This window comes from Triticum aestivum, chromosome 1B, assembly GCF_018294505.1.
Source record: "Triticum aestivum cultivar Chinese Spring chromosome 1B, IWGSC CS RefSeq v2.1, whole genome shotgun sequence".
NCBI lineage: Eukaryota > Viridiplantae > Streptophyta > Magnoliopsida > Poales > Poaceae > Triticum > Triticum aestivum.
The window spans coordinates 171612748-171627410 of NC_057795.1; the positions used below are offsets into that span (position 1 = coordinate 171612748).

Below are 14663 nucleotides of genomic sequence, written 5' to 3' on the forward strand. Positions count from 1 at the left end.
TTTGATTAGTACTCCCTCTGTAAACTAAAATAGTGATCTAAACGCTTTTATATTAGTTTACGGAGGGAGTACATTAGATAAGGTTAAAATAGCATCCACATGAGACCATCTTTTGATACCCCCTTGCCCCTAAACTATACACTTCCACACCAAACCATGCACATCATCTTTATTCCCCAATTTTCATTTCCTCTTTTGCCCTCCAGTGAAGCAACGCAAAGACCATGACAAAAATAAATAAATTTGTATGCTACCTTGGACATATGAAGGAAGGCCACTATATAAGCATTGGTCACCCCACGATGCGAAGGGAGGGAAAGGAAAAGGACTTGCAAGCCAGAGACATCCTCCTCGACCTCAAAGCAGAGAGAGGTGGCAATCGACCAGCTAGGCCAGTTCTGAACCTAGAGAGAATACAATGGGCAATAGCTTGAGGTGCTGCCTGGCTTGCGTGCTCCCCTGCGGCGCGCTGGACCTGATCAGGATCGTCCACCTCAGCGGCCGCGTCGAGGAGTACGGCAGGCCGGTGGCCGCAGGCGAGATCCTCTCCGCCAACCCGAACCACGTGCTGAGCAAGCCGTGCTCGCAGGGCGTCGTGCGGAGGATACTCATCGTCTCCCCGGAGTCCGAGCTGGAGCGCGGCCAGATATACTTTCTCATCCCGGCGTCCTCGGTGCCGGCTGAGAGGAAGAAGAAGACCGGCTCCAGCGCTGGCTCGCAAGGCGCCGCTGGCGTCGCGCCGTCAAGGACGGCAAACCCTGGCCACGGCGGCAAGGCGCGCAGCCACGTTAAGAGCAAGCCGTCGTCAGGTCACGGCAGTGGCCGTGACGTGCAGTCCGAGAAGAGGTCGTTGCACCGGCGGCGAGTGAGCACCGGTGGCCGGACCGCCGTGTGGAGGCCACACCTCGAGTGCATCGTGGAGGGCACTTGACTAGTTCACTACCTAGTTAATTTTTGTTCTTTCTTTTCCTTTTTCTTTGGCATGGGTGTCATTTTTCTCTCTTGTGCGCATGGTTAATGTGTATGCTTCTTTGTGACCCTTTTTCTAAGTGTACATCCATGTAATGTTTTTCCCTTCCTGGATATATATGATGGACATGGAGAGGGAAGGTTCTGAATTCTTGTTCTAACTACTGCCTTTTTTTCTCCTCTAACTATTATTGTTGTTCCATTCTATCCTCCGTTTTTGTGGATGAGTGTTTGATTGGCTCAAGGAGGAAGATAACATATGAAATTGGGCATGTGCTTCTTTTTTTCTCAAGAAAATAAAAGGAAAGAAAAACAATGCCACAACTTGTGTATGGAGTTTCAATTTGTTCATCCTTTAAAGGTCAAACTAGTGGTAATGTCAATCAATCCCCACTGCTTACCTTCCAATAATCCATGGAGCCAAGCACAAGTTTGGTCTCTTCTCACAACCAAGATACATATCGAAGGTTATATTAGAAACGAAGCCTCAATTTCCAATCATGCCTTAGTTTCTAATCATCATTTGCTAACTAATAGTGGGGGACATACATCATTAGACCATGAATGATTGATGGTTCTTTCTTAAATTTCATGTGGAGGTTGACAAAAAGACACCCTAGCAAGCAGCATTTTTAAGTAAAGCCAGCTATTGGGCCATGGTTTTAGTGCTTATTCTAGCTTTGTAATTGATGCCTCCCCGTTGAAAGTTGAAACCATGCCTTCTGTGCCAGTAGTACTACTCATTGTAGGCATTAGCAAATGCATCTGATTGGTACCCTCAATATAATCATCCAACTAAAGAACAATTACCTATTAAATATGCAAAGGAAAATGACACATAATGTCAATGATCACAACCTGTGAATTTTCTACAACTTTTCCATAAATATCAGGTAACATTTGTGAATATTAGGATGCTACTACACTTTAAAGTAACAGCTTAAGAATGTGTGCTAAAGCATTTTATTTTTCATTTCTACAGCTGCATGCTTCGGCAGTTCTCTGCTAGAGAATTTTTCACTTAAGGTGCCAATGCCATCAAAAATATTCCTGATTAATGTTATTGATTATTGGCGCAAGCAAGTATACTATGCTGTTGAAAACGAAATGTTCATTGCTTATCTGAGAACTGAAACTCTGGGAACCTCCAAAAGAAATAAAAGCAATATTCTCCCATTTCGCCAATCCAACAAAATCACTTCAGATAGGACAGAAAGCCACAGTTGTTCAATTGTCACAGTAGAGTGGTCTTCTCACATCAATCACCAGCAACAATAATTGGCCTTGTGATTGGAGAGGGAATCAATCCTCTGCAGAAAACAAGAAGCCTCCCCACTCTTACTCTGACATGATACAAGACACTCCTAGCCTGCGCAACAGTCCGTCTAAAATATTTGAAAGCTTCAGTATTCCTATACTCAACGGAATGATAACTCCTTCGCAAAATCACACACATATGCATGTGCAGTGAGTTGATTAATCCATCTGGTAGGAAAGTTTCCTTTCTCTAGTTAATGTTTCTGAATTTAAAGGCACAAATTCATGCACATTTTTTAGAGCTCATGCATGCTACTTTCATAGTACACATCTTTCAGACATGCCACATTTCCTCACCACTAGGTAGCTGAATCTGACAAATCAAAACATATCAATATTCAGAGCATTTGGCAGGATCTCCATTTTCATTGGTGCATGCATCATCAGTGGTAAATGGGAGAGAACACTTGCATATTTTGTTTGCATCTACAGCTCATACAGAGTTGCAGACTTCGATCTGAATATACTACTTCATATAATAGGCTTGCGTGAGCTCTTGGATCAGGTACCATCACAAGGAGCTGCGATAACAACACATAGTTCGAGCAAAGGAAGAAAACAAATGAGCATACACACATGCTGCTGCACGAATAAGGTGTGCAGACCAAATCATGCACTGATTCCCATGCCGCCCTGATTTGTTTCCGTTAGTTTACTTCCAAAAGACAGCTAAGGAGGCGAGGAGGAGGAGCTAATGATAATTAGCGTGGGGTTTCAGTATTAGTCAATGATTGGCTTCACCTTGGCCCTGCTAGCCGCAAGAGGTGATTAGTAGTAGTAGGAGCAAAACATTGGTGTTTTTGCAGACCAGGATGTTTTTGATCTTTTATTGCTCATAATTATTAGGGGGTTAGGCTGGTGGAGTGGTGGTTAGAGACTAAGAGTGCTATGGATTTGTAGTATTTGTACCTTTTTTTGGGGGTTATACTATATGGGAAGGAAGGGATAGCATGTAGAAATTGAGGTGACAGAAATAAACCATGCATGCATGCAGGATATTTCTTGGAACTTAATTAGCCTATTTCTGTTGCTTGAATGTTATTAGTTTTCTAAGATATATTTTATTAGTTAGAATTTAAATTGCAATTTCTATTTACCATGTACTTTTGGTGGTAAAAAGGGCACATTGCTTGAACTTATGTAGAGACAAGCAATTACTTTAGGCTCGTGAGTTTATTTTAGAGCTCATTATAAGCAGGGTTTTTATTTTATCTTCACAAAAAAGATAGTTATACTATTCCATGTCTTGTACAATTTCAGATAGTGTATGTCTTGTTTTGACAAACCTAGTCAAGAGGGCAGGGTTCCTGCAATGCCGTTAAGAAGAAGAGAGTTGATCCGTTAATAAGAGAAACCGGATCCGGAATCCATACAAAGCACATTTAACTAAAGAAAACCAGCAAGCACACACACACCCCTGTAGCTAGACCCAAGATCACCGAATATGCCTCACACTCAACCAAGTCGAGCTCTGCAACCTCAAGAGCACCCTTGCTAGAATTTTCTTCAATCTCATCCGAGCAGCAGATAAGCCTATATTACTAGAATTTTTCCGTGAACTCAACATGTTCAGAGTTTCAGACTACACCAGACCAAACTCTGTTTTAGTTTAGCAGGAATTGACTCTATTATTGCTAGATTTATACCGACAACTGAACATATCCAGAGTTACAAATCACACCAGAGTACACCCCGGCTCACTCTCCCAACTGGGGCATGAGCGAGTTGTCTTTTTAGCGCTCGACATAAAAATCCCAAAAGACGTAGTGCGCCAGCTAACTCGTGACCTCATACTCTTGAACTCCCACTGCTAGTCACTAGAAATGAAGGCTGTTGGTTATTGATAGGATGCGCAAAATATTTAAGCACAAACTGCAGCGTCGAGATTTGAAAACGTTTTAACAAAAAATCAAAACATTTCTTTTTTTTAAAAAAAATCATCTCTAAAAAATCCATTTTCTTTGAAATATGTGGACGATTTTTGGACTTCCAAACACTTTTTTAGAAAACACATTGTTTTTGGAAGCGTGAATAGTTTTTAAAGTGCGACCACTTTTTTGAACATTTCGAACATTTTTTGAAAGATATGAACTACTTTTGAAAACATGAACTTTTTTAAGGGAACAAATTTGTAAAGAAGACAAAATTTTAAAATTCCAAACATTTCTTGTACTTTCGAACATTTATTGCAAATTGTGAACTGGATTTTAAATTCCAAACAAAATTTTAATACTTTTTGAAAAACATGATTTTTTTTATATATATTCTGGACATTTTTTTTAATTTTTGAACAAAATTTTAATAGCTAAACATTTTGTGAAAATTTTGCATCTACGAAAAAAGAAATAGAAAAAACAAGAAAATAGGTGTAGAAAAAGAAACAAAAAAATTAAAAATAGAAGAAGAAACGAAACAAAATAAAACTGGACGGCCTCGCACGTATGACAAGTGGGGCATGCCCACTTCGTCGTCCCTTGGGAGTTTTGACTCCTTTTTGCCGCAGCGAATGGCAAATAGGAGATTCCATACAAAACTTATTCTTTGATTGCATTGTTGCAAATGTACTTGGTTTATTGTGGCTGATATCCTGAAGATTGTTATACCGTGCTCTTTCAAATCCCTAATTGTCTTCTGGTTGTAGAAGAAGCAGGGTGATGTTATTATTATTTTAGTTACTTTTACTAACTTGTGGAGTTTATGGCTGCTATGTAATGATTTTATCTTCCGGGCACGAAAATGACGAAACTTGAAATGCATCTAGAGTTCGGTAGAGGCTTTTGTTCGTCCATGAAAAGTGTTGTGTACAAATGCCTAGGCTACTCTGCTCCTCAAATGCCCGTGGTTGCTCGATCTTCATCATGGGGAGCTCCTTAGGATCACATGGAGCTGATCTTCTTAGTATTTGAAGGTTACTTTGGTAGTAGATTTTGATGCTGCTACTATCTATGTAGGCTACTATTCATTTGTAACCTATTAGATGCCTTTTGAACCCTGCGGGGGATTCCAAAGATTTTAATAGTTCCATCGCTGTGAGCATTGGAAGACGCTCCTCTGCCGTGCGCTACGTGCCGTTGGGCCACTGACATGTGGGCCAGGTTCTCAAAGGGCCCATATGTCAGTGACAGAACGGCAGGCTGCCGTATGTCAGAGGATCCTCATCCGTGAGCATTGAGTGTGGTGGTTGTTGCCTCTGCTTTAGAGCAAGCACAATAAAGTGATGTGATGAGACGGTAAAAATTTAAAATAACTAGTAATGTGCCCGTGCGTTGCAACGGATTCAAAGTAGAATAATACATATTCACAATTTGAAAGAAAACAATCTAGTTTTGATACATATATCACTAAAAATATATTATGTTTCACTCAAAATATATTTATTGGGTTGTTTTGATGAGGTAAGGGATGAATGTGGTTGGTTTCAAGATACTAAGGGGTTTTCGGTAAATTGGAACAGAGAAGTGGGATATTGTTGTAAAAATGTCATTACTTACATCACGACCGTTATATGCAGATCTAATGGTCAGAAATGATGGATGGCAGACACATCATCATCACCAACTGAGTCTTTTATAGAAATAGTAAAATAATTTATTTGCTAAGCTGGAGCAGAAAGAAAAGGCGAGAGAAGAAAAATGGGTTGTAGATTAATAGGCAGTTGCAATATGGATTTCAAGAAACTTTATGAGAGAAGAAGGTGAACCAAGTTGTGATAAAGTTGTAAATGTCTTTTGCTTACTATTCTACATGTGGGCTACTAGGTTTGCTATACGTGACGTGACAACTTCACATTGCAGACTCTTGACTATACTATTAATCATGCTTTTAATAAAGTGCGGGCCGGGAACCCTGTAATTCAAAAAAAAAATCCACAGGGAGTGCTGACTTAGAGCATGGTTAATAATAGAGCCAACAATCATTTATAAGAAGTTGACATATAATTAGAGTCAACCTAATAGCCGACATATACAGTAGTAAGTTTTAAGTGTGTATTACTTTATTAATAGTTGGCCCGCCTTACAATCTCGCAAAGTTACATGGGGCTTATGTTGCAGCTGGCTACTAATTTATAGCCCGCTTATCTTCTCTCTTCCAACTAGCAAAGACTCCATATCAAAATATAAGACATTTCTGTAAGCTAGTTTAGCCTAAAAAATGTCTTATATTTTGGTATAGAAATAGTAATATTTAAGTCTTTACAGCCTATTTAGGCCATCCTATTTTTTTTGAACATAGTACAGACGCAACGCTCATATACACGCGCATATACTCACCCCTATAAACGCGCGCGCGCATACATACACATATCCTATCCCTATGAGCACCTCCAAAAGGAGGTAGACACTTCGTCGTCGACGGGAACGTCTCCTCCCACTGAATGCGCATCGCCGGAAATTCTGAAATAAATCCAGAAATAAATGCGAGCATCAAGACTTGAACCCTGATGGACTGAGATACCACAGTCCCTCTAATCATCCAACCACAAGTTGGTGCGCTAGGTCATTCTATTTTACTTTTGCTAGTTAGAGTACTTTGTAGAAAGGGGAAATGTTTTTTTTCGAGGGAAATGATGGTCCGGCGTACTAAACAAAAGAAGCCCATAAATGACTTATCAGGTAGCTGCTTTTTAGAGCCCAAACCAGGGCCTGATAACAACTAGTGCAACTTGTTTTCACGTGGAGAAGCCCAACCCACCAACCACTCAAAGAAAAAAGAAAACAAATCCTAACTCTGCAACTGCAACTCACCTTGCTCGTCCCCGTTGCCGGCGGCAGCGTCGCCGCCGCGACCGTATCCCTTCGCCGGCGGGGTGCGAGGCCCTGACCTTTCCCTCGGCGCTGAAGACGTGCGGCTTGGCCGTGCCACCGCGTTCTCGGGAGTTTGGATCTTGGTTGTCCTCGTAGCCGCCCCCGCATCCCTATTGCTCGTGCAGTCGTGCTCCTCCGAATTCGCCGGCTGCCGGTGTCCCGGCTCGGCCACAGCCCGCAGGTATTGGTTTTGAGTGACTGTGCTTGCGTAAATGGGGGTTAAGTGAAGCACACATGCCGAATTGCTTTTTGATCTAGGAATTGTTGCGTTCTCGAATGAGGGGTAGATTTGATGGTTTCCTTAAAGTTGATGAGCGTCTAATGCTGCCCATAGATAGAGCAAATTGCACACAACAACAAATTAATTAGGCACTAGTTGCAGCTTATACCGGGTTTGGCAATAATAAACATTTTATACCAGTTTACACCATGCAGTTGTCGTTTGTGTTTTTTTATGATGGACCAAATATTTCTTAATCATCTTCATATTCCTGTCGCAGACGATTTTTCCAAGTTTGTAATTCAGCACTTTGTCATGTATAATGTCTAGTTTCAGTCTTAGTTAGTACCTTGGTGCCTAATGCTGCAGTTGTTTGTTTAATCGAGTAGGACCATGGTACAAGAACAGAAAGGAGAAACATCCAGTGGCATGTATACTTACAAGCATCATGGTGACAAGGGAGTTGATATCCATGAGATTTTCGTTAAGAAGAGCAGAACCCGTGTTCTGCTGTCATACTGTGGCCTCATTTTACTTCTAGCAATTGTCTGCCGATCATTGCTGGGAAAGGTAAATTCTGTTATAAATCACTACCAGAAATCAGAAGAGGGCTAAGTTAATGAGGAAAGAGCAGTTTAGTCGATATTTCCTGGTTGTTGGTCCTATACTCGTAAGAGTTAGGTTCATCAGACATTGTAGCAAAAGCTTTAAGATGTCCAATTGTGTATTGTTCTAGGAAAAAAAACACGTTCAAATATTTTGTTCATTCAGAACAAGTGCCATTTCATGTTTGTATAATTCATGTGATTTTTTTTGAAATAAATCATTAGATTCTTCTGTAATAATCAAAGAATATCATTGCTTAGTTGACCACCCTAGATTCATATAGTTTGACATAACTGGTACATACTGTATATTGGTATTGACCTGGTTAAATATTGCAGGAAAAGTTGTGTCTTGAGTCAGTGTGGAGTGTTACCTTTGGAATTCTGGTTGCCAAATGTTTGCAATACAAACCAGTGAAGAAAGGTGAATCCTTCCTCAGAGATAAATTTGTAGGGTCTTTCTGCATATTGTAGACATGGTCTGTTGTTGATTTGCACATTTAGATCGCACCAGCATATGATAACCATTCACAGTCCATACTGAAAAAAGTATCAACAGTATGTTTCTTATCGGGTTTCCCTGTTTCATTGTGTGCAGAGTCAGTAGTGATAATGCCATCTTTTGGGGTTCAGCTAGAAATACATTTCTGGAGGTATTATCAGCCTCCCTGTGCGAAATCACCAATCAATCTTCAAATTACGCTCTTTACTATTGCCCATTCTTGTCACAATCGTACCGTACATTTCCGCTGTGAAGTGACAACTGGATCATTGGTGGGAACTATTAGGTTATCTTACATGTGGGTGTAGGATGAACAGTTTAGATAGTCAAAATGGATGACTGCTTTTAGCCTTTCTGTTGGATGCATTCGCCACCAATTATTCCAGTGTCAACTGACCCAAATGAATTGGGGAAAATACCTTCTTACTTGGCTGAGTGGATATAGGTAGACTTCTTCTGTTAGATAGCAATTCCTCCCTGAACAAACAATCCTCATGTTGTAGGGGTGATTTGTTTTCGTTTGGTGCGAACAAGATAAATGGCAACAAGTCGATGATTTGTATATTAACTGTTGGTTGCTCCAGATCACATTGATAAATCATATAGGACTAACAATTTGGTGATTGCTCTAGCAATTTGGTGTAGAGCAAAACTCTGTTCCTGGTGGGTAAGAGTTTTTTAGACGTCAGATCAATTAGCTGAGCAGTGATGTCTATGTTTTTGTTTGCGCGTTATGAACTCCTTGCTTGGCTTGAAGTACATCATATCTTTACCCTCAGAAAGTTTCAAAGATTGAAGTGAACTAAATCATTTCACTATTAAATCTGCTTCGGTGGCGTCGCAAAATCATAGACAGCATCACTCAAGGATTTTGTCTCAGAGAGATATGTTTCCTGCAACTTTTCTTTGCTTAGGAAATAGTATTCAGGCTACTGTAATAGACGATGCTGAAAAAGGTATCAACAGCGTGTTTCTTATTAGGTTTCCCTGTTTCATTGTGTGCAGAGTCGGTAGTGATAATGCCATCTTTTGGGGTTCAGCTAGAAATACATTTCTGGAGGTATTACCAGCCTCCTTATGAGAAATCACCAATCATATTCAAATTATGTTCTTACTATTGCCCATTCTTGTCACCATCTTACTGTATATTTCCACTGTGAAGTGACAACTGGATCGTTGGTGGGAACTATTAGGTTATCATACAGGTGGGTGTAGGATGAACACTTTAGATGGCCAAAATGGATGACTGCTTTAGCCTTTAGCTGTTGGATGCATTCGCCACCAATTATTCAAGTGTCAAACAACCCAGATGAATTGGGGACTTGTACCTGCGTACTTATCTGAGTGGATATAAGTAGACTGCTGCCGTTAGCTAGCAATGCCTTTCTGAACAAACAATCCTCATGTTTTAGGAGGTAATCCGTTTTCTTTTGGTGCAAACAAGAGAAATGGCAACCTCCCATGATTTGTTTATTAACTACTGGTTGCTCTGGATCACGTTGATAAATCATATGAGGGTAGAGTATGCTGTAGGCTCAACGGTTTTCTGAACGAGATTGTTCTAGCAATATGTTGTAAGACAGTAAGACTTTGTTCATGGTGGGTACTGGGTAAGACTCTGTTGATGCTGGTTTCAGATCAATTCGCTGAGCAATGATGTCTATGCTTTTGTTTGCATTATGAACTCCTTGCTTGGCATGAAGCACTTCGTATCTTAAATACTCAGAAAGACTTAAGATTCAAGCGAACTAAATAATTTCATTATCAAATCTCCTTCTGTGGTGTCACAAAATCATAAACAGTATCACTCAAGGGTTTTGTCTCAGAGGGATATGTTTTCTGCAACTTTCCTTTGCTTAGTAGGCTACTGGAAATTTGGTTACAGCTGTTGTTCTCACATTTTTTTTAATTTATGATTCTTAGCGGAAGAGTTGATCGTCATTTTGTGCCAATTGGCAAGATTCTAAAGCCACTGCTGAACGAGTGTGTGACACCCGTGACCTGTTACTGGAGCTTGGCGTTGCTTCTGCGTGATGAGGAGGAGCTCAAGCTAGTTTTCCAGGTAAAAGTTATGTGTTATGCATCTATCACTTAATTGGTCCAACAAAATTTCAGCAATCCAATAGAAATTTACTCGCAGAAATTTCGCCCACCTGTCAAAATGTTGGTCCCTATCTGGAGAGCTCTCTGTGCATTCACAGACTCTGAATGCAGAAGCCGGCATTCTGCAGTTTCTAAACCGAATCGTTCAGAAGCGTGACTGTGCTGGCGATCTGTTGTGATTGCGACGTTCGGCAAAGCGGATGCAGCTGAGCTTAGATGCCAAACTGAGCTAGAGGTAGGTCTCACTAGTGTGAGGGCCACTAATTGTTGGGATGAACGCCTGCAGATTTTCAGACGTGGGTGTACAGTGTACTGCACTTAACAGCTATACGGCCGATAGTTCTCAAATAGTACAAAATATCGTCCATGTTCTGAATTGTTCCTTTGGCGACAATGCAGGCCACCATGGGATCTACGCCGTCAACCTTTTGATTTTGAAATCTTGACCAGTGGTATAGTTAAAAGTATTTGGTTGTCTATATGAAAACTATTGCCGGATTGTTTCTTATTATAAGCCATGGTTTTGTTTCCTGAGACTTTTTCGTAATAATATGTTTCTTTTTCTGATTAGTTTTATGGCATTACTAGTCAAAATCTTGCACCGAGGACAGCTAGAAGTCAAATCTACAGTTGTGGACAGAGGAGTAGAGTAGTACTACCTTGCCATTTCAATGTGGACGCTGCTGTTGTCAAAGACAAACGGTTCACATGATATTTGCCACTGACGTTGTTCTTATATATCACTAGTATAGATCTATCACTAGTATAGATCAAATCAATCGATGTATGGGGAGATGGAAAGGTTTGTTAAAGAATCATCTTTGTCTCCTACGTATGCTACATAAATGAGAAGAGTAGCATGGAAACGAAATGAAATGTGCACAGACAAGCATGTGAGGAGAAGAGAGCCCCATGCATCCCATATGCAAAGATCTCAATGTAGTCAAACAAACACACCTCATATGGAGTAGGGTGTATCATGTGCAGTGACACCCCTATTCCTATGCTTGTTGGACTACATACAGACTGAAATGAGTGAACAAACATACTATAACGCGTGTCTATACATCCAATTTAGAAGAAAATAAATAGAACATCTTATAATTCAAAACGGAAGGAGTAACTAGGTAGGATATATTGTTCCTCTTTCTGGAGTATAATTTTGCTCGCATGAATTTGGATACTATAAAATTTTGCTTGCATGAACTCCCCTGGACGCAAATTAAAACAAAATAATTTCCAGAAAAAGCCTGTTATTCCAGTATTTTCACAAGGTCTACTACGTGTAGAAAAGAGGCAAACAAAATTAAGTTACATCCAAAGAAGCTCACAGTTAACGCTAAAGCTAGTACAACGGCCTCAACCAAAATATGGAACATTCTCATGCGTGATGGAGCTGTAGTCCGTGGAGCTCGACGCCGTGGCGTACACCGTGGTTGACGACGACGCGGAAGCCACAGGCCCCACCGCCGGCGCTGCTAGCCCCAGCGACCCAGCCGGCCGGTGGCCCCCGGCGGCGAGGAGCTGGGAGGCGTGCGAGGACGGGGGCACGTTGGGCACCGCGGACGCCGCGGCGGCGGCGGCAGGGCGGTACCTGTGCTTGAGGATCTCGGCGCGGACGGCGGCGAGCTCGGCCTCGAGGGCGTGCACCTGCTGCTGCAGGGTGAGGATGGCGCCCATGCAGCCGTAGACGGGATCGCGGAGCCGCAGGTTCGCCTCGTACACCAGGCTGTTGGCCGCGTCGCCGCGCTGGCTCTCGTGCACCTCCTGCATGCACGCGCACCAAGCTACGCGTTAAGTAGTACTATAGGACTATATCCCTGGAGCACTTCGATCGGTTCAACCTGTGTGGATTTCATTTTCATACGGATAGTTCAACTCAACTTTTATTTGGAAGGATTTGAGCTAACTGATGAAGTCACGCATCTCTCTTCAAATAAAAGTAAAAGGCAAAATGAAACAAAAGATGCACAAACATTGTACACTATTTGAGCTAACTTGATTTGGGGAGACTTCGATTTGGATTTGTGATTTTGGGATGCAAACATCGTGCACTATTTATACACTGTTGTTTAGAGATAACTTTTAGCATTTTTATGAGACGAAAGATGCACAGGCGAGACTCGAAATTATACACAAATCTCTAGTGATTAGTGATTATGCCCCAAACATAATGGAAAAGGAGAGGAGATCCAAGGGAATTTAGGGTTTTGGATCTGCAAGAACAGTCACTGCTGCCTTGGCTTGTGAGTTGTGACAGTACCACAAAAGAAATTCTCTTGTTAATAAAGGTTTCCAGAAATACCATGTCAACTAATGAAATGCTGCGAGATGTGAGGTATTCACAGTAATTATGCTATATCTCATAAAAATCAGTGGCACAAAACCAGTTCATTTCACGAGCTCGGAAGGGATAGAAGTAAGCTATGTTGAAAGTCAAAGAGCAAGCAAAATGGAGGGAAATAAGATTAAATTAGATTACCAGAAGCATCTTGGAGACGTTGCTGGCGCCGAAGACCTTGTGAACGGAGGCGAACTTGTGCGGCTCTAGCGGCGAGAAGAAAGGCGAGAAGGGGCACTCCTGCGCGCACCGCCGCCGGAGCAACTTGCACGCGGCACATGGGGTCATCGTGTTGAACGACGGTGTCGATCCTGGTCCGGCGCCTGCTGCAGGCAGGCTGCTACTCCTCCGTGCCGCCGCCATCATCCGGTCTGCCTCCGCCGCCGACTCACTCTTGATCTTCTTCCCTACATCATGGTCTTGCTGCCATTCACTGAAGAAGAAGATGTATATAGCATGAGATCACCAATTCACCATGGCTATAGCTAGGGTTCCAACTAATTCCATTGCCACACCCCGCCATGCACCATGGACACAACAAAGCTTGAGCAGAGGATTCTAACTAGAGACGGTGCATGAATTTAACTATTCCTAAATGATTTTTTTGATGATCTAGCTTGGTATTTCGGAAAGTAGCTTTGAGCTTTGAGCATACCTTGCAGTGGACATGAAGGCAAGGGAGAGAGCAGGGGGACAAGGGATGGAAGTGAGGTGCTTTGGAAAAAGTGTCTTCTAGGTTGTGTGTGTATGCCGCTTAGCTTATGAGAGAGAGAGAGAGAGAGAGAGAGAGAGAGAGAGAGAGAGAGAGAGAGAGAGAGAGAGAGAGAGAGAGAGAGAGAGAGAGAGAGAGAGATGTTGGGAAAAAAAACGTTTGTTTTTTTATACAAAAATAAGTTTGCTGCTGTCAGAGAGATTGTACTGCTAGATGTATGTAGGTATTGCACCATTTGGAAGGTATCCTGGTGTATGTTGACTTGTTGCAATAGTTAATATGGTGGCTAATTAATAAGAGGTGTGTGCATACGGAATGATGGAATCTTCTTAGTGTAAAATAACTCTGTATTACACCCCCCCCCCCCCCAATTCAGATTAGATTTGGACACAATGGGCGCATATTAAGTGAATTTGGTACTAACAAACTTGCATTACATAGCTATTTTTTGTGAGAGTATTACATAGTTAATTAGCATCCACTAACTTAATTATGCATCACAAATTCTCTTTGAGTCATCCATTAGTTTTTTGTGGTAATGTAATAGTATGGACTTTGTTGGAATATCATCCATATGCTTGGCTACAAACTACTCCCTCCATCCCATAATATAATATCCTTAGTACAGACGGCTGTAGATAGGGGATCCGACGGCTAGAGATGCCTAGATCGCCAAATCAGACGGTCAGAAATGCAAATCGCTGAGAGAGCACCCTTTAGGCTCGGTTATACTGTCCTAAATGTCATTGGGGCCGATATGTGCATATTGGTTGTAATAACATCTAATATTATGGGCGGGACGAAGTATATGTTTGTTCATATCTACCCTTTTTTGGAGTATTTATATGGAGCTATTGGTTTGAAAAATGCCCAAGAGCTATTTGCTGCTTGGTCGGTTAGGTACGTATATAGTTAAAAATGTTGGTTGCTATATAAAACATTTTATAGTATAGAAGCTGTTAATGTTCCAAGGAACAAGGCCCTAAATACTCTCCCCAACATTAGGCACATTTGTAGGGTCGAAGCGCCACCTTGTTGATTCTCGCTGTTTTTAACTCTAAATCTACATGTTTTTTCTTTGCCCACTTG

At 41.6% G+C, this 14663-nt stretch overlaps 3 protein-coding genes across 6 annotated transcripts; 2 read left to right on the forward strand and 1 right to left on the reverse strand.

Moving 5' to 3' along the window:
- Positions 1-314: 314 nt before the first annotated feature.
- Positions 315-1130, forward strand: LOC123088977 (uncharacterized). Its single transcript, XM_044510932.1, has one exon. It carries the CDS (start codon positions 419-421, stop codon positions 929-931), a length of 513 nt encoding a protein of 170 aa, XP_044366867.1. The 5' UTR covers positions 315-418; the 3' UTR covers positions 932-1130.
- Positions 1131-6976: 5846 nt separating this feature from the next.
- On the forward strand, positions 6977-11052 carry LOC123114156 (uncharacterized). 4 transcript variants are annotated; one of them, XR_006456439.1, is made up of 7 exons: positions 6977-7272; positions 7701-7881; positions 8256-8340; positions 8515-8569; positions 10342-10480; positions 10559-10756; positions 10921-11052. XR_006456439.1 is itself a non-coding variant. In XM_044535552.1 (6 exons), exons 2-6 carry the CDS (start codon positions 7705-7707, stop codon positions 10676-10678), a joined length of 576 nt encoding a protein of 191 aa, XP_044391487.1. In that variant the 5' UTR covers positions 6977-7272; positions 7698-7704; the 3' UTR covers positions 10679-11052. The 4 variants fall into 4 exon arrangements, 3 of the variants coding, with proteins under 3 accessions (XP_044391487.1, XP_044391469.1, XP_044391478.1); XM_044535552.1 differs by having other exon boundaries at positions 7698-7881; positions 10559-11052; XM_044535534.1 differs by having other exon boundaries at positions 10559-11052.
- Positions 11053-11739: 687 nt separating this feature from the next.
- LOC123088993 (LOB domain-containing protein 15-like) lies at positions 11740-13571 on the reverse strand. The gene is made up of 3 exons (XM_044510933.1): positions 13518-13571; positions 13004-13295; positions 11740-12288 (listed from the first exon to the last, which is right to left on the reverse strand). Exons 1-3 carry the CDS (start codon positions 13529-13531, stop codon positions 11881-11883), a joined length of 714 nt encoding a protein of 237 aa, XP_044366868.1. The 5' UTR covers positions 13532-13571; the 3' UTR covers positions 11740-11880.
- Positions 13572-14663: the final 1092 nt, after the last annotated feature.